The following is a 20,310-nucleotide window of genomic DNA, read 5'->3' as shown; positions in this document are numbered from 1 at the left end:
CGAACTTTAGGGTGGACAGAAGAGGGGAATCTGGGTAAAAACTACTAAAGCAACCCACGTGAAAGTTATAACTTGGCATTAAATGCGGAAAACCAAGCGTGGATATCGTGGATACACGGATCCCTAACACACACTCACATCTGTGGCAATAAAATGCAGTTGACTGCCAGGGGGATGGGGGAAGGAGGCGTATAAAGGGCTGCCTGTGGCCAGTGGGCGTGGCAGGCAGATTCTGTGAAGATGCTACTCCTCCAGATGAAACAGACACAATGCGACGGGGCAAATGTGTTGCGCATTTTCGGTGGCAAAAGTTGCACAAATGTGTGAAAATTGTACAACACAAACAAGCGAAAGGAAACAGGACCCCGGAGTCCTGAAGCACGAAGCCTGCAGGATCCGTAGCTGGTGGCGAAACTTGCAGGACGAGTGTAAAATGCAATTGAAAAATGCCACAGTTTTGCATAAATCAGCAGGAAAGCGCCGAAAATGGTTCACAAACAAGCAGCAGCACCAGCAACAACAGGCCCTCGGATCCGGCTCAGCAACAACAGCAATGTGATGGAGGGCGCAGGAGGAAGAAATGGAGAAAAAGCAGGAGCAACCAGCAGGAGCTGGCAAACATGGCCGCAGGCAACCCGTAAACATGGCCAACATGTCGGCGCTGGGAAAAGTCGGCAAATGGGGGGCCACAGACCGCCGCAGATATAATTTACTGATAATGCAATTGCCGTTCGAGCAAACGCACGCGCCACCTGCTGCAGCATCGTGTCCTGGCCATCCCTGTTCCCTCCTCTCCAAACCCTCTAGCCCGTCCTGGTTGCATGCCCGACTAAGCAAGCAACTTCCTAGAGCCCAAAAACCGCTGAAATGTGCAAAAAAAATTGAGCAATAACAATTACACTCACCACAACGACGCATTAATGCGCTGCCAGGGCAGCGAAATGGTTCATAAAAATAATTTAGACTTTAAAGTAAGGTAAAGGTAAGTATATGCTTTAAAAGTAAGTATGAACCTAATATTACAAACTAATAGATTATTCTTCGATAATAATAACAGAGTTATACATGTCTTATCTAAAATCATGAACTCCAAAAACACTAAACCGAAAAGCCCTTAAAATATTTTTAAAAATTGTATTTTAAGGTAGATTTCTTACTTATGATTATCCGGAGACAAAATATAAAGCTGCAATTTTTGTAACACTTTCATTTCATAAAACTTTTAGTGCAAATGGCTTACGGAATGTGATAGGCAAAAATTGGCTTAGACCTAAATGACTTTCCTGTGCAGCTGGACTCATTACAGTAATGCCCTGCCAAAGGATATGGGACCAATGTTCCTACAACCGAGCGGAAGAGCAACTGTCAAATATAGCGAACGCTGCACAAACTGCATAAATATTGCAATCGCATGACTCGACATCGGCTGGTTTGTTGGACGCGGACTTGGTCACGCTGCCGTTGACATTTTTTCTCCTTTTCGCTAGAAGTGGCAGCTAAACCGTAGGACACATAGAAAACAGTTCAGTCGGCGAGTCATCATCCAGTGGTTTTTCACCGCTCCGCATACAAATTTTATTCCCTTCCGCTGAGCGATTTTCAAATTAAAGCTGGCTGCTCACTTCAACTTAAAGCAATTCGAATCCCCTTCGTACGGTCCAGTCTGATATTAAACAACAACAATAGACGTTATTTTCCATTAGTGCCAGGACGAGAAAGCAAAGGATGTCGAAGAAATAGTGCCTTTTGATTTTCGGCAATTCTTCCTTCGCACAGCGCCATTGGCACAAGCGTTTTTCTTTTATATTTTTCGAGTGCAATTTCTTTTGTTTGTTTGACAATCGAACGAGTTCGAAAGTTTCCGTATGAGCACAGGGAAAAAGTACAGTAAGAAAACGTTAATAAACACTTTAAAAACTATTATTTTGAAATATAAAAACAGTTCTGGTTTTAGTTTAGTTTAGTTTTTTTTTTATTGCATAAAAACAATTTATAACCACGTGTAAAAATTTATAATGAAGGAAAACATTGAACTAACTACCTTGAATAAAATCCAATTTGCTTAAGTAGGACATAGAGGCAGTATAAATATAAATACATTGAAATGAGCTCCTCTTTGCGGAGCTGCCACTGCCTGAACGTCATGACACTTTCCATTTGCTTGAAGTTCCCTGCTCGGCTAATTAACTCAATTGCAGCTTTTCCGGGCTCCGCAATTCTTCATTAGCTCGAAGTCAAAGTTTACGATATGCGATTATTTCACTCCAGTGATGCTGTGAAGCTGCTGCTGTCAGTGCTGGATGCGGATGCTGTTCTTTTGTGAGTGAGTGAGTGAGTGGCTGCCGAGGTGAGTGTTTGTTTTATGAAGGAAAATAATGTACAAGACAACACATATACCACCCACCCAACTACCAACGCCCATCTGCCATCTACCATCCACCACAGACCATAATTGTTTTGGCCTGACTTTCCAAGGCAAGTTTTAAAGGTGCTCTCGGTGTTTTTGGCTACGAACTTGGAGTACAAGTTATGACACACGATGTAAAGCAGATAACTATTTCCGAGCTGGGCCTGAACTAACTACTATATGGCTTAATCGTGGCATTTGGACCACATTTTCTTTAGGATCCAGAGATTCTTACATATTTCTGCACTCTAGGTGTATGTACTTTTTGCCTCACTTCCATAGTGTTGTTATTGTTTAATTTGCGCAAAATTCTGGTTTGTTGTGTTGTTTTTAGCTGGGGAATTTGCATTCGAAATTTTGGCATTGTTTGTTCAAGGAATTCGCATTTCCATTACACTAATTCATGTATTTTATTACACTTGCCTGCGCCCTCGCTCCCACTTGTATTCGTCTGTCCGGGATTTGCGGGCGAGTCTGGTCTTTAAACATTTTGTTGCAGGGAAATAATTTATGCAGCTCACTGTTTAATTGCACAGCTCCGTTTGTGGGTGCGGTGCGGTTATAGTTTCCAAGTTGTGCTGGGGACTGACGCTGGCTTGCATCTCTTCCAGTTGAGTAATAAGATTATTAGTTCCACTCTAGGGCACAAACACAAACGCATTATAAATCTAACCCCAGCACATGCATATAGCCAGCCACCCAAACACCCAGCCACTCTCCCTCGTTAGGCAACGTCCTTGCTGCAGGACCTCTAAATTAATGCCAATCCACAAGTCTTTCACAACTAAGCAACAGCAAAACTTAAGCCCCAGCCTAGCAGTTGCTCTTCTGCTTACATTTTCAAAAACTTTTCTAGAATCATATTTACTCTACTATATAGTGGAATATATATATAAATATTTTATTTGTAAAATTGCATCTTTTTCGACATTTATTTTATTACGTAGTTTAAGTAGTTCTTTTCGGTAATACGCAATTCAAATTGCTTTAAAGCGATATTTAAAAATAAAAATTATACATAACTACTAAGACATAGCTTATATTATAATTACAAATTAAAGAACCTAAATAAAACGTAGCACAGCACATTAATTAAAATTAATATTTTTATGAAATCTGAAGCTAAGCAGCTTTACTTTCCGGCTATTTCCCTACAGTAAGTGAAGCCAACATGCCGATGACTCATTTAAATGTCAATTACACTAACTTAAATCCAGGCCAGGACATTGCCGAAGCTTCCAGTTGATAAATTCAATTAAATAAATCTTTGAAATTCAGGCAAGAATTACTAAAGCAGCAGCTTAGATGGTGGGCTCAGTGTGTAACTTACGTAGTACACAAATATTTGCTTAAATTAACAAGAACCTTAAGAGAGAATCGTTGAGGTAGGTAGCTAAGTTGCCAAAAGGATTCCTTGAAGCAACTACATATTTAACTGCTGAAGATTTAAATAATTCTCTTCATACAGTCTCTGTAGTTGCTCCATACGTTTGACGATCCCCTCCAGAGTGGGATTTGGATTTAAATGCAACTGTAATGAAGACGCGTTGAGACTATTTTTAAAAACATGGGATTCAGTCAAATCCCTTATCTGCTGATTAAAGGCATTGATGTTTTCTTGATTTCCATCACAGCAGCGTTTTAACTTTATCTTGGCGAGACTCACAAGCTCTGAGAACTGCATTATAACCAGACGTTTTATCTGCAATTCATGTAATTTCTCCTCCTGAGCATCCAGTAATCCATTCAGATATACTTGGCTGTTGTTCGATTCTTTCTGTATTTTTAGATTATCAAACTGCTGATGCAGCGCTATTATATCATTATTGGTAAATTCAATCTTTTGCTCAGAGTTTTCGCTGGTTGCTTGCCTTTCCTTTAATGTTGACTGCTCTTTTGAAACAGGGGGCAACATGGCCATTCCCTCACCTTTTTCAACAGCATCCAACAGGAAATAGAGTATTTCCAGCAGATGGCCCATAGCTTGTTGAGTGTTTGGCATTCGAAGCCAGGTTTTATTTACCTTTTTGGAATACTGAAGGTGCTGCAATGCCTCCATTATCTGCTGCACATAGCTTCCCCTGCTAAGATACGAAAACTTTACGCCATTCAATGGCATAAAGTGCGCTAGGTGATTCACTAATTCCGAGATAAACTGACGCAACTGGTACTCTGTTTTTGTGTGCCATTCCTTTGCAATCTTCTCCAGCTTCGGCCGTAGTGATGCCTTTTCCACATCGGTGTGGAAATCCAACTTTCGCTTTGTGTTGGTCAGCTCGGTGGTTTTGGCGGATCGCTGGAGGCTCTTGGGATCCTTAGGGTACGAGAATCCAATCGAGGGAACCAACTGCCTGCTCGACGTAAAAGTGTTCGTTGGTGGCCTTGTTCTTGGGCGGTCAATCGATATTGAGGTCATGCGATTTGCTAAAGCCTCTTGGCGTTCTCTTTCCAGGATCACCTTGGGGCGGATTGGTTGTGGTTCCGAGAGTGGGCAACTGGTTAGTTTTAATATTTAAAAAAAAATAAAAATTGAGAATACAGATATAACACAAGCTTACCGATCCTTTGGTATTTTCAGTCTTTCCTTTTGCTTTTTGTTTACGCTTGTTAAAAATGCATTTTTTGGGGCAGAGGGAGATCGATATAAGGATCCCTCCAGACGCTGTAGCATAAGCTTTGAGCGCTCCGGGATGATATCAGCACGGGTAATAATAATGGATGGTATGCTCTTGTATGTAGTTCCTTTATGGGATCCCATTCTTTCCATTAGTTCTCTGATGCGCAAGGGCATGCCACATTCGGGAATTCTATTTAAGAACCTCTTCATTAATAAGAGAAGTTGTGTATATCTGTTCCGTAACTTACCGTACATCGGGAGATCTGGTAATATTATCCATTTCCAAGCGTTAATATGACTTTTTTGTAAATATTCACAAAAATTTACAATTTTTAAATTTAAACAAGCCAATGACAGCAAATGCGCAAATGTGAATGGCAAAACAACATATGGCAACGCTAAATCATAACAACACAGATGGCCACATTTGATAATCAAATTAGGTGGCAACACTGAAACGATCGTTGATTTTGAATGATAAATTACATTATATTATTACATTACATGATAGATAAAATATAAATATAAAAAAAAATCCAATTGTACCCATCAACCAATCAGCTTAATACAAGTAAACCTCTCTATTTTTAATGATAAATTACATTATATTATTACATTACATGATAGATAAAATAAAAATATAAATAAAAATCCAATTATACCCTTCAACCAACCAGCTTAATACAAGTAAACCTCTCCAGCAATTATATCCAGCACACCCCCATACCTTTATTAACTTTAAAAACTGCATCCTTTGGCAAGGCAGCACGGGCAGCGAATACATAAATCATGGATGAAAGTGAAAATTGGTTGCACCTACCACGAGCTCGTGGTGCTCCCAGGTGGGCGCCGAAAGGTGCTGCCTCCGCCGACCCATGACCCCGCCCATTTGTGGCGTAATTACGAAACAATACACACGTCGGAACTGGAGCCAGCAGGCCGCCAGCTAGGAATTGAGGACCAGGAGCGAAAAAGCCTGAAGCAAGGGAGCGGAAGCCTGAAGCCTCACAGCTACATAGCCCCCAATCCCCAAAGCAGCGTGATGGTGTTATTTGCCAGGGTCCTGAATAAACACTTTAAAAAAGAATTTCAAAAACGTTAATATAATTAAATGAAATCGTATTATTTTGGCTTTAATAATGGTTTTTTTATAACAGTTAATCCTTTTTTAATAATTTTGAAGTAATATTTTATGGTTGAAATGAAATCCTGAAATTCAGCTCCTAAAATGCTAAAACAAAAACTTGTTAGTGTATCTCCACATGTGTACGCTGTTTAGTTTTCATGTTTTGACTGCTACGTTTTTGCAATTTAACCGCAATAAATAATGGAGCAGCTTGTTAAATTTGAACGCACACCCACCAGGAAGCTCTGAAAAATGTAGGTTAGACATTTGAGGATAACGATGACGATGTTATCAGTGGCCTATTGCGGATATTCAGTGGGCATTTCGCTGGCTGACCAAAACGAGACTCAAATGGTGGCAAAATGCGATTTTTACATATTTGATACACGTTTTAATTGCGGACATTAAAATGCAAGCGTTGGCCAAAAATGCGCTTAAAATAATTACATTTATTGCCGCATCAACGATTTGCCAGCTGACTAAGCGAAAACTAACCGCAAATGTCGACACATCCGAAATGCCCTCAAGTATTTTGGGGCATCATGAATAATTACATCAACTATCACTAAATAATTTTGCATTTATTTTATATAGTACAGTACACATTGCATTAAACTAAATAAAATCTATTTAATATATAATATATATTTAATATGTAATATGTAATCGCTCACAATCAACCCTATATACGCCGATCATCCTCATTTCTATCCGATTTGTCTTAGTCTGCACATTTAGGTAGCATAATTAATATATGTATCGCTGCCGCCAATACCTCCTTTGCTACCTTTAGTTTTGTTAACAACAATAATTGCTATTTGAATTTATTATTCGTTTAAGTGTATACTTTGTTTGTCTGTTAAAAACCTAACGTATTTTGTTTGCTTTGCGGTGTTTCAAGTTCTCACGATATCTCCAGTATGTGTTGTTTGTTAGTGTGTGGGATATACAATGTTTAAAATATAGTTTCTATTTAGATTTTTGTGTATACTTGACAAACAATTGAACAGTTAAAAACAGTTTGCCAGTAAACCAAACTCAGTTCGTTAACAATTTGAATTCGGTTGAGTAAACTATTTACAAGTGGAGTGTGTTAATATAAATATAAATTCACAAATTGTAGTTAAAACATGCAAGCCGGGGCTCGTTGTACAATTGAACTAGAAGCAATTTAAGTGCAATCTTATGGCGAACTCGTAACATTTAGTTGCGATTGCTGAGCAGCTTTTTGAGAGCCAAAACCGAGGGATCCCTACAAAAATGTCGGTAACAACTTTACCTTTAACATATCGGTGTATTAATTGTATAGTTAATTGCCATTAATATAAAACAATTTTAATAGCATTTTTTCGGGGGGAGTTTTGTGTTTTTCCATTTTTGACGGCTCAGTTGAACTTAAAAGTGCTTTTATGCATCGGCGTAATAACGAGATGGGAAAATGTATCGACAATTACATTTGAAGATAGAGATATAAAATTATTAACAGAGTAGAATCATTCAAAACATACTTGAAATCTACAAAGAATATTTATAGTTGAATAGTTAAATTATATCTAACAGATTATAAATAAGTCTTAAATAGGCTTTCAATACATTCATACATATGTCGTTTTTAAAAATTTTCGCACTTTAAACAAATCTTTCTCTTTATATTGATAGCAAACATAGGAATAGACAAAAGAGTTTTTGTTTTTACAGTATACAGAAGTAATACATACGTATGTAATAATAATAACAGTAACTATTTAACGCAACGTGGTCGTCGAATGGGAATGGGTAATAGGAAGAGTGGGACTGGGTGAGGGAGCGGGGACGGTAACGTAGGCGCTCAACTGGAATTAAACATTAATCAACAAACCGACCACAAATCGACTGCCACTCATTCCTGGCAGAAGCCCTCAGTCTCCTCAATGGCAAAAGTCAGCTTCTCCACTAACTGATCATAGCTCTTGTACGGCGGCAGGTCCAATCGGTTGAAGCAGGTGTGTGAGCGCGGCAACCAAGTCTCCTTGCCCACCTTCTCGATACAGAAGCGCTGTGGTCCGTTGGAGCCCATCAGCTCCGCAAATCCTCCGACCGGCACTCGACACGTACCCGTCACAAACTGCAGCAGACGAGCCCGCTTCTCATTATCCGTCTCACGAACAAACTGCGAAATTAATTACCCAAATTAGAGATTTAAATGACAGAAAGTTTAGAATAACACTAACCTGCCAGAACCAGACGACCTGCTTAGAGTTGCGGTTGTAGTGCCTGTAAATAGTATTGCGCTGCCAGTCCTCCACGTCCACGTCTTGCATGCCGCACAGGATCAGCTCCAACTCGCGCTCATCAAAGTACTTGAGCCACTCCAGAGGCACCACCTCATTGAAGCCCTCCAGGAAAGTTTTTGTCTGCTGTTCAATGCCACTGTTAATAATCAAATACATAAATAATACATTAATTGATTTACTATTAATTAAATGAAAAAGTACTTACCGCGTCATTCGCCACTCTGTCATTAGCGTGATATACTCTTCTTTGTTCTCCTCCGTCACACGCTCTTTTTCGCCGTTTTCCTTCAACTCGTGATGGATTATCTGTCCAAGAACTTCGAAATCTACGCTGAACCACAGCTCCAAGCCGCACTCGTCGATGTTATTATCCTTTACCCATATAAGAGAGTTATAGAACTCTGGATCGATCGTCTCGATGTCCTTGATGGTCAGCTTCTTGTTCAGCATGCGTTTGTAAAATGGCATTGTGAATCCACTATAGATAAACCTTCCATGATATAAGGCCATTGCAATAAATCGGCCAATAAACTTGAAGTACTGCAGGTGATCAGGATTCACATAGGAGGCGGGATTTATCTGCAGGCTGTAGTTGTTTTTGTTCGCATATTCAAACAAGCAGTACATGGGATTCAGGACTTCGTGGGAAAGCAAGAAGAACCACTCGCGAGAAACTCCGCCGTAATCCAGTCCCTCCTCGCCACGGAATATGATATAGAGGCGCCTTCGGAGTTCGTACGCGGGTAGACGCATGATCTGGTGATAGGAATCCTCGAACAAGGTTTGTCGCGTCACCGTAATCTTTATGTGCGATGGCAGAGCGTTGCTCTGGCACAAGTACCGGAATTGAGACAGTTTCCAGCGGAAGCTTCGTTCGTATGCGCGTGGAACTCCGTACACTCCCTTGGCACCCTTCGGTGCTCCTGGTCGAGGATCCTCGAAGGTGGTGCGTCGCGTATTGTGGTCCACAAAGAAGCGCTCACCAGCTGCAGTGTAACGAATTTCCCAGCCAGGTGGAAGAGGCCCCTCGTTAATTAGGCTTACTTCCTGACCTTGGGTGCGTGGATCCTCCCACTGGGTGGTTCGGTTTTTGTGATTCACAAAGTACACTCGGTTGTCTGATTGTATCTGTTTGTGGTAAGAGAAAAAAATAATATAAATAAAACAGCATTTTATTGATAGGATATCAATTTTACCTTCTTCTCCCAGCCATCTGGCAGTGGTCCTAATGCATCCTCGTCGTCCTGCGTCACCTGGGCGGTCACCGCCGTTGGTTGCTGTTGTTGCTGGGAGTACAGGTATCGCTGGTTGCCCTGGGATACAACATGAGCCCTCTGACCCTGCCAGTGCTGGAAGTGCATAAGGCGTTCACTATTCGGCCGTTGCCAGGTGGTCTTCCTTGTGTTGTGATCAACGTAATAAACTCGACCGCGCCCATCCTTCCTAATCTCCCAGCCCGGAGGCAGAGGCGTTGGTTTCTCCCAGTAAGTGGACCGTGTGTTGTGATCCACATAGTATCTACGTCCATATTGATCCAAGCGGATTTCCCAACCAGCTGGCAGAGGCTCATCATCTGCCGGTTGCGTTTGTAATTGCGGATCTGTACTTTGGCTCACAGGCAGTCCAACTCCGGGCTGTTCTATAGGTGGCCCTGCGACTCCAGGTGCTACTACTGCTGTTCCTCCATCTGCTGGCAAATAAACAGCAGCTGGTGTGGTGTTCTCCGGCAAGGCTCCGTATACTTGAGTTAGAGGACGTGCAAGTACGGGAGCTGGAGGTTGTTGAGGATAAGGCGCTGTCTGTGGCACAGCTGCTCCACTACCATTGACCATCCTCAGGGGTTGATGTTGATTTTGGGATTGTTGCTGCTGTTCCCACACTGGTGGAGCGGGCGCAGATCTCCTGTGATCCGAGCCTCCATTCGGCAAAGGAGAGCGGGTTTCTGCACCATTGCTATTGCCACTACTTGAGCCCAGCCGCATCCGTGCCCGCAAACCACCATAAATCTCACAGCTGCGACCGGCGGCAGCATCACTAGCCATCGACGGATTGACTGCCTGGACGGGTGAATTTCCATTCTGTTGGACTCCCTGAACTGACTGAGATTGCAGCTTGCTCATATCCAGTTTAAGGCCATTGAGGACAGCCACTAGTTCGCCGCTTTTCGTTTCGTGGTTGTCCGATTTACTGGTGACATACAGGTCCATAGTCAATTCAAGAAACTCGCAGCGCCCGTTGTAATGCTTTAGGATGGGCGCCAAGTAGATGACTTTTTCGCCCAACATGGCATCTTTGCGAAAACTGGAATGATCCAGAACTTTAAAGTGCAGCTGGGACTTGGGTGTAATCTATGCACGGAGAAGTAAATTGAATATGAGAATTATTGACCTTCAATGTTTATTTCATCTACTCACCAGCACCGTAAACTCCTCGTTCCACTTGGGCAGATAACTGTTCTTGACCAGGTCCGTCTTTCGCTTGCTTTTGCTGTCGATCAGCAGCTCCACGTAGGGATTGGGTTTGAGAAAGCCATTGTTCCGCAGCGAAGCCTCCTTGACTGAAAGGATTTTGGGGTATTATTAATTGTACAAAATGTTTCTTTTACTTGGTGTTTCTTTTGTTAGCTCACTTGTCACGCTTAATTGATGGTATCCTTGATTGGCACTCCCACTAGCCCCAGCCCCCGAACTTGAGGTGGGCGTGGGGCTGGCAGATCCGGCCCCATTTACTGTCTGTCCGGCTTCCATACCGCCGGAAGCTGCACCCGCTGGCAGCCTATTTCCATCTGCCATTTAGTGTCTGAAAGTGTGTCTGGTTTTGGTACTCCTCCTCCTTCGCGTTGTTATCGTCCCTATTGAGTGACCTTCCCTTCTCGGGGGAGTTGCGGTTCTAAAAGAGAAAGCGAGTATTGAGCACGGTGCAAAGTATCGAATGGGAAATTGCGTGTTCTGCAGGTGATAAGATAAGTCCCAAACACAGTCTACATACATAAATGATTTACCAATAACCAAAAAAAAAAAACAACATTGTTAAAAAGAAAGATTATATTACCACTTTAAAAAAGACAGCCTATATTATATTTTTAATTATTTACACAGTTATACAAGTTTTCATTGTGTTTTTACTATTTAAGTTTAGACCACTGATACCGCCTGTTCTGCGGTGTTTATATTAAACCTGATTTACCTAGTAATTTCTAGGCTGGAACACAATGTTATGGAGTTTAGCTCTGGACTATTTAAACACCTAATCTTGGAAAGCTATTATCTGCCAGCTCTATATCATTATGAAAGCGACTAGCCGCAGATAAGATATAGGCTGTTTAATTTTGTGTAGTATATAATGTAAACGACAGTATGGCAAAAAAAATTGTTAGCGAGTGGGCCTTCACTTTTTCCGTGTCATAAACAGCTGGAACAAAATGTTAGCTGCAAATTTCCTAATTTTAATTCACTAATATACAGTGCGTCTCACTGATTTAGAAACTAAACTAGGTATAAATATAAAAAAATTGTAAACTAGTTTTAAAAAACATATTTTATGAATATGAATAAGAAATTAAGCGTAACAGCAATGAATAAGGAAAACAAAATATAATGATTAATTCTGAAATATGTGTTAAAGAAGAAAAAATACTCGGAAAAAATGTACATTTAGGATACATAATCATGAACCGCATCTTATATTATTATCTTACACTTATGGGAAGCGCTGTATTTGGGCTATTAATTTTCGCCATAATCACGGACTGTCACGGATGTGTGCGTGTGTACTTTTTCTGTACAATTTCCCCGCCGATTGCTGGTCATCTATAATTTTGATAGCAAACACCCCGACTCACTCACACAATAGATTGTATAATAATGTTGCCATGTGAGTCATCAACAATACGAAAAAGAAAACGGTAAATGAATTCAATTTCAATTGTTGAATGGCCATTGCATATTGATTGTCTACACAGAAAAAAATATGATTAATATTACGAATAATAAGTAATAGTTATTCCAATTTATGATTTAGCTATCAGCGTTAAACAACATATATTAATCATATCAACTTCAAGCATTGAAGAATATCGATTTTGCACAATACTTAAATGCCTTTACGGATTTTTCTTTCTGTGTAATTGTTGGCGATTTCCCTTTTGCTTGGGTTTTTACTGCATTAATTTGACAAGAACACGTGAACAAGTGCAGCTTGTTTATTACTTGGTTTCTCATCAAATTCTGTTTAAAGCTTAAAACTGATTAAATTGACTTGGATTTAGCTTTTCATGGATTTCAATTGACACATCAGCGCATCCGAACATTCAGGACGCACTTTCCGGCTTATTTTCGCTTATCATAGGACATACACTATTCAAGTGTTTATCAACAAATGCTGAAGAACAAAGGGGAGCTATCTTGTGGGGCAGGAAAAGCGAAAGCACAGTAAAATAATCAGCAACAGCTGTCAATAAATCAAGAATGCACTTCTAGGGTAGGGGAACTTGAACTTCCTTGAATTATCGACCGTCGGGCTTAGTCGCTTACACAGCAAACCTTTACTATATTATATACATATATATATATATATATATTCTTCTATTGGTGGTCATGTAACGCAAGCCAAAAAAAAAACGGTAGCTGCCTCTCCCACTCCCACTCCTTCAATGAGCGTGTATGTGTGTGTTTGGTTGTAATTGAGGCAAAGGTCGCAACTTCCGTCTCACTTGCACTCGTTGCCACCGCTTTACCGCTTGCAAATTCCAATGCAAAAAATGTGTTTTTTTTGTTTCTAGCAATCTTTGAATGTTTCTCTTCCTCTTTTTACCTGCGCCTTACCTTCTGCTTCTTCTTCTTGCTCGGGTGCTCCTACAACTTGCGCCTGTGTGTGTGATTGTTGTCTCCTGTGTGCGGCTGCATGTGTGTATGCGGGATTCTTAGTTCAGTTTTCGTGGGCCAAACAAATGGTGGGTTTGTTATTGCACAATATGCCACTCCCGCCCTCTCTTTAGTCCACGTAATTACGAGTAGTCTATATCGGTGCACTTATTGTTTATTTGTTATTTTGTTTCGCTGCTTGCGAGCAGCAATTTTTAGAGCTGGAACTAAAATCGATGTTTCCAGATGCTATCGATATTGCCAAAAAATCAGTAATCGATTGAAAGGCAAGTCCACCAAATGCGGAGGTTGTATTGGCTAAGTGGGTGTATTGGGTAGGTGTAACCGCTAAAAGGAATTTATTTGTTTGATTAGTGCTGCCAGATCTGGCTTAAAGAAACGGCGCAAGAATTGTTTTTTTTTCAAGATTAAGAAAATGTTAGATTTAAAGTATTTAAAGATAGTGCCAAGTAAATTTAAGTTTTTTTTATAAAAAGAAGTAAAATTTTTGAATTCCAGAATAATGATTAGAAAAAACTTAATATTTTTGGCAGGGGCTTTAGTTTTTTGGTTTCAATTTAATTTATTTTTATCCGCATATAAATAAGCTGTGTCATTAATATTAATTACTTAAATGTTTTTTTAATTGAATTTGTTTAAGTTTCTACCAATTTGTGGCTTTCTTTTTAAATAAAAAAGAGCTGTATAAAAACGCGGACTCAATACATTTAGAGAATTCGTGTTCATTGGTAAAAAAAATGCTAAAAACCGCGTTTGTCTTGATTTGTGGGCTTCTTGCCTTGAATGGAGCTATGGTCGAGAGCGAATCCGTTTGTCGGAAGATCCACTCAACCAATGCGGAGGATTCTGCCTCAGTGTATTGACGCCGGTTTTAAATGACTATTGCCAACGACCACCAAAATTCCAGTGATCCTATTAAGGCAAAAGAAGTCCTGGTAAGGCAGTACACCATGGAAAGGCAACTCGATTCCTTGCTAGAAAAGCAATCCAGTTTTGAAACCTTTCTGGATACCCAACGAGAAACTCTTAATATAACCCAGCAAAACCAAACTGAGGGACAGAATGATTTGGAAAGACAACTACTAGCCATACATGATAAATTACAAAAACTGGAAGTTAAAATAAAATATCTGCAGTACGAACAGATTGGTCCAAAATACTATTATATTGAAAAATACTCTGAAAAGGATTGGTCCTCCGCCTCAAAAGCTTGCCGATATTTTGGAGGTCATCTGGCTGATATTGCGAGCCAAAAGGAACTGGATGATCTTCAGGAAAATCTCAAGGAAGAGACGCATTACTGGCTAGGAATTAGTGACTTGACGAAAAAAGGCGAATACTTCTCCATGGCGACCGGAAAGCAACCGACTTTTTTAAAGTGGGCTCCTGGTCATTCTACTCAATTGGATACTTCTCACTGCGTATTCCTGTATAATGGACAAATGTACGATTACTCCTGTAACTTTCCTTTCAGGTTTATTTGCCAGACAGAGGAGGATAATTATTAAAATATACAGCGTAACATGCGATGTTATCAATAAAAATGTCTTTCAAATATTCGATTTCTTAAATTAAATATTTTAAATTTTAAAAAATTATGTAATACCTAAAGCTTATCAATATTACTTTGTTACTTTATGGTTACTAAATATACCTGCCTCACATTTTGTTGCACTTTTAATCAAACAGACTACGCAGAAAAAGTGAAATTTCCTTAATTCCTCGATCTTTCCAGTACCACAAAAACTATTTGTTTAAACAATTATAAGCTGTCGTTTTAAATGTGAGCGTTCAGAGAAGAGAGGCCAAGAAAATTGGTCATATACTTTGTTGTTTGTTCGCTTTCGGACTTTTTCACACATTGCCCGAGTTTCAAAGAACCTCGAGCTCGGCTCAAAGTGAAAATGATCAAAATTTAATATGCGGTCCGCTCTGGATCTGCAGTCATTCGTGTCGCGGGCTTCGAACGGAGCAGATCGGAACTTACCATTACGGATTGCGGACTACGGGCGAAAGGATTACGCGGAAAGGATACGCGATGAGGCATCTGCTAGCTTACGCGTTGATTACGGGTCTGTTTTACTTTTCCGAAGGTAAAATCCGCCAGAGAGTGAAGTGTTCAAATTTTTGGAACTTAAAAGCAGTGACTTGAAAGCATTTCTTTTAAAAATGAACAATTTAAAATTGAAAGTATTTATCATCAAATTTATGTGAATGTAAATTCAAAGTCCTTGTTTTAGTTTTGATTCCTGAACATTGTTAAACCTTAAATGTTTTAAATGCAGTTAGAGTCTACGTGCTAATGTGAAAATTTCTTCTTTTTCTATACTCGATTTTCCGTTTTCTGGACTGGATAATCAAAGGCAAACCATGTCCTGAAAAAACCCGACCCCACAAAACCCGTTGCGACGCCTTCTACAAGTGTCGGGAACTGCCTTCAAACTCCCATGTTTGGATTCCGGTGAAATGCAACGAGGGATTGGTATACGAGTCCAGTTTGGGTAGCTGCGTTCTCCCTGGCGAGGACTGGGAGTGCATCACTCCTAGTGAGATGAGCTCGACACAATCGCCTAGTAAAAAAGATGCGGACATATTGATAGTCAACGACATGGATGAGGCGGGATTGCGGTTAAGTGAATCCAATCCCTTTGACGATGGATCCGTTAAAATTGTATTGGATTCTACAATGAGCAGTGAGGAGACTGAGGAGGCGGCTAAGAACAATCCGCATTCGGAGGAGGACATCTCCTCGGCACACAATTTCGACTCCAGCGGCGATGGCGAACTAGTGGAACTGGATTCCCCTCCTGACTTGAAACCTGAGAATCGAGAGGAGGTAACGGCCAGTAGTATGGAGCACAAAACAGAGGTTGAAAAACTTAAAACAGAACTCAAACAAGTGGCTGGTATCAGTGAAATAGCTAAGCCAGGATCACCTATCGACCCCAACTTAACTGCCCATCTGCAGAGATTATCCCAACTGATTGATGGGCTGCAGCAGACCTACCAGAAAACAGATAAACCTCAGGCGGAAATGCGTCCAGATCAGTTGAACGCCTTCTTGGCTCACTTTGACATCAAAAATCGCTATGAGATGATGAATCCCATGGATCAAACTACTACAACTACTACCAGTACTACCACAGAAGCACCTAAAACTACACCAAAGCTACCTGTACCCAATTCCAATAAAACACGCCTGCAGGAGCATTTAAGCCACCATCGTATGGAACCAGAAACAAAACTAATGCTGACCAATTCCCTGCCTTATTCCTCGCATGGTACTACTGGTCAGGGTTATGCCAACTCCCAGATAGTTGTTAATCGTCCAGAGGGTTCTGTGATGTTTGCCCTACCTTCCGGTTACGGAATGAGTCAGGAACAGAGTCCTTTTTCTAGCCATCATCCTGTTCAAAGTCACGAGTATAGCGATCATGAGCCCAAGATATCGGAGGATACCTTGAAAACAGTCCTGGAGTTATCCAAGCAGATGATAGCCGCCCAAAACGTACCCAAAGTCCTCCCTAATCCGGGCTTTAATGGTGCCTATTATCAGCCTATTTTGCAGCCTGTTTTTGTTTCCCCGCAAGGCAATCCCTTCCAGCAATACTATGGCATGCCACCGCCCTTGAATCCGCACTACATGCAGCAAAAGAAGCCCATGATTGGAGGAGGTTCCTCAAGCAATGGTTACAACAAGCCCAGCACCACCATCATACACAACAATGTGATACCAGTTCACTTATCCAGCACAAGTTCAGGGGAAAAGGAGGTATTGGATACGTATGGTCATAGCTTAGGGGTATATCCCAGTATGGATAAGCATGTGACTGCCAGTCAACCCAGTGGAATGGAGTATATGACTACAGCCCGTCCGGTTTCCGTTACAACAGCTACTAGTACCTACTCCTCACAGTATGGTTCTCAGTCTCCGTTTGCCAGTGATTATACCTTGACCACTCCCCGACCCTTTGAGCAGCAACCTTCAGCTGCCACAGTGGCCACATACTTCACTCCAAGTCCTCATTTGAATGAACACAATGCCAATAGGGTTTACCAGCCAACAGAGTCCTATCCCTCGATGAATATGCCCAGACCCATGGACATGTTTCCAGGACAAATTGATGCGGATATGGTGAGCATACGACCCAATTCGCAAAAAATCGAAAGCATGGAGATGGACGAAGATATGATTAAGGCCAACTATCAGAGTGCCTCTGGAAATAGTAATGCAAATGGAAATGGGAATGGGAACACTCTTCCTCACGTACTGACCTACAGCAGCGACATGAGCCAGCAATTAGCACCTGGCAATGGATATCTGGAGCAGAGTTATAACCATCAGCAGCACCATCATCACCCATATATGCCCAGACCCAGACCAACGATGAGCAGCAGTATTTATAGTGATTCGGATGGCAATATGGAGATGAGCATGTTTACCAGTGGTCCAAGTATAAACTCCTTCAAGGGAGATAACATGAAATATCCGACGAGTAGCTCACCCAATGGTCAGCTAGTAAATTTCAATGGCAACTTTATTAGCCTGGATGTCTTCCAGAAATCCATACTACCACTGATGACCAAGTCATCGTCCGCTTTGAACGAACTGGGTAATGTGGAGGTAATCACCTGTCAAGCAGGTGTAAGGCAGCCAAATCAAACGGATTGCACGCGATATTTCGTTTGTAGTAAAAAGGATGGCAAGGTCCTATCCTACTCCTGTCCCCCATACACGGCTTTCAATAAGCAAACTAGGATTTGTGATGCCACGACATATGCTCAGTGTGGTAATGTGTTGCCTGCCTTTAGTGGATATACCATAGATAGTAATCGAAGACTTCAGATGGAGGCCATCAAGATGTTAAGTGAGGCAAAGAGAAGACAAGAGGCTGCCATGAAAGCCCAAAGTTTAGCCAATCTTCTCCAGCAATTTGGTAGCACTCAGCCTGCATCACCTGGTATCTCTTCGAACATAGAAAGCGATCCCAGCGATTCGTATGTGGTTAACTTACCAGAAGTAAATTTGGCCACCACAACTAGTAGACCCACCATCATCCAAAGTAGCAGTGGCTTGGGCAGTGGATCGTCAACTACCGCAAAGAAGAGGAAATACTACTGCAAGGAGGGCGACAAAATCCCTGATCAAACCTCCATTTCCAGCTATTTCGTTTGCTACAAGAATGCTCAGGGCCAGATGAAGGGCCACAAGATGAGCTGCTCTAAGAGCCTGCTCTTCTGCCCCAAGACCCTCATGTGCACTCTCGCCTCTAAATGTACCGATTAATGTTAAATTGTTGAGAATTTTTCCACATTTGCCACCTTAAGTCTTAAGTTACTTGTCTAGATACTAAGTTATTTATTCTAGTTTTAATCAAGACCAAAACGAGACCTATTAAACTTTTGAAAACCCAGAAAAAAAATATATATGTGTTTTTGTTTTCTTTTTTGGGAAAGTTTCTCGTCTTATTCTAGACCAAATAAGACCTTGCCCTTCCGGTTTCTGGGTTTTAGCTTGAAAAACTGACCTTCTTAAGTAGCCCTCCAAACGAGAAATATGCCAGGCGGTCACTAAAACTCAGGAGCGGAGTTGTATATAAAACGGATTATGTGAAAAACTGATTTAAATTCAAAAAAATTTTAAAAAATGGTTACCATTCCTTCTTTTTATTAGACCTTCTTCTAATTTTTAAAATATTTAAAGATTTTGCTGTAACTAACTATTAAATAATATTGTTTTATTTTTAATTGCTATACAACTCTACACGGGTTATAAATTAATGGTCAAGGTTTTTATGATAATTGCACGCCTACTCATTTAAAACCTGTTAGAAAAGTGTCATTAAAAAATTGCAGCACTCTATATAATATTTATTATAAGCCATGTGAAGTTATAAAACGTCATTTCCCACACCGATTAAATAAAAAGGCATAAATGTTCTTTGCCCTTTCATTTGATTCCGCACCTGTGGTTGGGCACTGCCCAGGTAGCAAAAGATTTTCACTTTTTAATATCTCCATGAAGTTTTAACTTGTTTATGTTTTTAGTGCGCTACCCAAATGGGCATTATTACATGAAACAGTTGACATTTACGCTCGTGCACTTAAGATCTAGTTTAATTATAATCTCACAAGCGCGGCATTAAAAATTAGTGCAAATATTATGGCTAACTATAAACAGCTTTGTATGTAGTTCTCAAAATTTGAGATTATTAATAAATGAATATGAATTTACGACCTTTATGAATGTATTTTTGTTAATTTCTGACGAATTGTAGAAACACATTTAATGGCTGAAATAAAATAAATGGTAGAAAAAAAGTAATTTGCATCGGCCGGGAATCGAACCCGGGCCGCCCGCGTGGCAGGCGAGCATTCTACCACTGAACCACCGATGCTTTTGCTGATTGGTGTCAAAATCGAATTATACGCTTTGTTGACCAAACAAATGCGAAGTGTTTGTAAATCATCTAAAAGCCACATTGTTGGATATATCTATTAATAGCCCTTATCATAATCATCAAACCACTAAAATTAATGCCATAACTTTTCTTAAAAACGAACTCCTCTTAAAATAAAGTTTTTTTTTATTATCATACAATAAATTAATATATTATTGTTTTAAAAAAAAACATTAAAACATAAAAAAAATAGTTTCGAGATTAACCTTCGGGTCAGAGGCTTTTCTTTTCGGACTTTCTTCTGATTCTGGCATTTCACTTTCATCTCTGCCCCAAAGATATTACCCAACAACCCACACCGATGCTGGTTTTGACCCTGCCCGGAGAGATTTGCTTTTTGGCACGCGTGCCCCTATAGAAAGTGACAGTTTTCTGTGCACACTTCTAGACAAAATCCACTTTCTCCTTTGGCTGCATTCAGCCCTTCCGTGGTATCCATACTCTAATTAGTTGCTAATAATTGTTTAAATCGCCGGCGCACACACACATTTAGGCACATTCAACTGGATGAGCACGCGTTTTGACGGCTAGAAATTGTTGATT

General features: G+C 40.5%; 4 protein-coding genes and 1 non-coding gene across 6 annotated transcripts; 2 read left to right on the top strand and 3 right to left on the bottom strand.

Annotated features, from left to right (window-relative positions):
• Positions 1 to 3,370: 3,370 nt before the first annotated feature.
• On the bottom strand, positions 3,371 to 5,490 carry LOC108111367 (kinetochore and Eb1-associated basic protein). Its single transcript, XM_017220803.2, has 3 exons — positions 5,273 to 5,490; positions 4,966 to 5,214; positions 3,371 to 4,902 (listed from the first exon to the last, which is right to left on the bottom strand). Exons 1-3 carry the CDS (start codon positions 5,302 to 5,304, stop codon positions 3,831 to 3,833), a joined length of 1,353 nt encoding a protein of 450 aa, XP_017076292.1. The 5' UTR covers positions 5,305 to 5,490; the 3' UTR covers positions 3,371 to 3,830.
• Positions 5,491 to 6,688: 1,198 nt separating this feature from the next.
• LOC108112176 (E3 ubiquitin-protein ligase Su(dx)) lies at positions 6,689 to 13,536 on the bottom strand. 2 transcript variants are annotated; one of them, XM_017221996.2, is made up of 7 exons: positions 13,236 to 13,536; positions 11,053 to 11,312; positions 10,838 to 10,980; positions 9,620 to 10,771; positions 8,629 to 9,551; positions 8,361 to 8,559; positions 6,689 to 8,299 (listed from the first exon to the last, which is right to left on the bottom strand). In XM_017221996.2, the coding sequence occupies exons 2-7, from the start codon at positions 11,213 to 11,215 to the stop codon at positions 8,030 to 8,032; spliced, it is 2,850 nt and encodes a 949-aa protein (XP_017077485.2). In that variant the 5' UTR covers positions 11,216 to 11,312; positions 13,236 to 13,536; the 3' UTR covers positions 6,689 to 8,029. The 2 variants fall into 2 exon arrangements, with proteins under 2 accessions (XP_017077485.2, XP_017077477.2); XM_017221988.2 differs by having other exon boundaries at positions 13,247 to 13,536.
• A 507-nt stretch (positions 13,537 to 14,043) lies between these two features.
• LOC108111565 (accessory gland protein Acp29AB) lies at positions 14,044 to 14,987 on the top strand. The gene is given in 3 exon segments (XM_017221091.2): positions 14,044 to 14,119; positions 14,122 to 14,182; positions 14,184 to 14,987. Coding segments are annotated over 3 exon segments (768 nt in total). The 3' UTR covers positions 14,815 to 14,987.
• A 342-nt stretch (positions 14,988 to 15,329) lies between these two features.
• On the top strand, positions 15,330 to 18,801 carry LOC108112491. Its single transcript, XM_017222363.2, has 2 exons — positions 15,330 to 15,399; positions 15,670 to 18,801. Exons 1-2 carry the CDS (start codon positions 15,345 to 15,347, stop codon positions 18,591 to 18,593), a joined length of 2,979 nt encoding a protein of 992 aa, XP_017077852.2. The 5' UTR covers positions 15,330 to 15,344; the 3' UTR covers positions 18,594 to 18,801.
• Positions 18,802 to 19,633: 832 nt separating this feature from the next.
• Trnag-gcc lies at positions 19,634 to 19,704 on the bottom strand. The gene has a single exon. It is a non-coding gene; the product is annotated as a tRNA-Gly (tRNA).
• Between the last annotated feature and the right edge of the window lie 606 nt (positions 19,705 to 20,310).

Source organism: Drosophila eugracilis, unplaced genomic scaffold (assembly GCF_018153835.1).
Source record: "Drosophila eugracilis isolate 14026-0451.02 unplaced genomic scaffold, ASM1815383v1 contig_393, whole genome shotgun sequence".
In the NCBI taxonomy this organism is placed as follows: Eukaryota; Metazoa; Arthropoda; class Insecta; order Diptera; family Drosophilidae; genus Drosophila; species Drosophila eugracilis.
This window is presented reverse-complemented; position numbering and strand designations above follow the sequence as displayed.

What these genes read in the sequence shown, in the direction of transcription:
- LOC108112491 (XM_017222363.2), top strand. Translation starts at nt 15,345, where the DNA reads ATGAGGCATCTGCTAGCTTACGCGTTGATTACGGGTCTGTTTTACTTT. An exon ending in TCTGTTTTACTTTTCCGAAG is followed by an intron (nt 15,400 to 15,669) that starts GTAAAATCCGCC and finishes GGATAATCAAAG; the next exon opens with GCAAACCATGTCCTGAAAAA.
- LOC108111367 (XM_017220803.2), bottom strand. Translation starts at nt 5,304, where the DNA reads ATGGATAATATTACCAGATCTCCCGATGTACG. An exon ending in ACCAGATCTCCCGATGTACG is followed by an intron (nt 5,215 to 5,272) that starts GTAAGTTACGGA and finishes GTTCTTAAATAG; the next exon opens with AATTCCCGAATGTGGCATGC. An exon ending in CTGAAAATACCAAAGGATCG is followed by an intron (nt 4,903 to 4,965) that starts GTAAGCTTGTGT and finishes AAAACTAACCAG; the next exon opens with TTGCCCACTCTCGGAACCAC.
- LOC108112176 (XM_017221996.2), bottom strand. Translation starts at nt 11,215, where the DNA reads ATGGCAGATGGAAATAGGCTGCCAGCGGGTGCAGCTTCCGGCGGTATG. An exon ending in ACGAGGAGTTTACGGTGCTG is followed by an intron (nt 10,772 to 10,837) that starts GTGAGTAGATGA and finishes CTCCGTGCATAG; the next exon opens with ATTACACCCAAGTCCCAGCT. An exon ending in CAGATGGCTGGGAGAAGAAG is followed by an intron (nt 9,552 to 9,619) that starts GTAAAATTGATA and finishes TACCACAAACAG; the next exon opens with ATACAATCAGACAACCGAGT.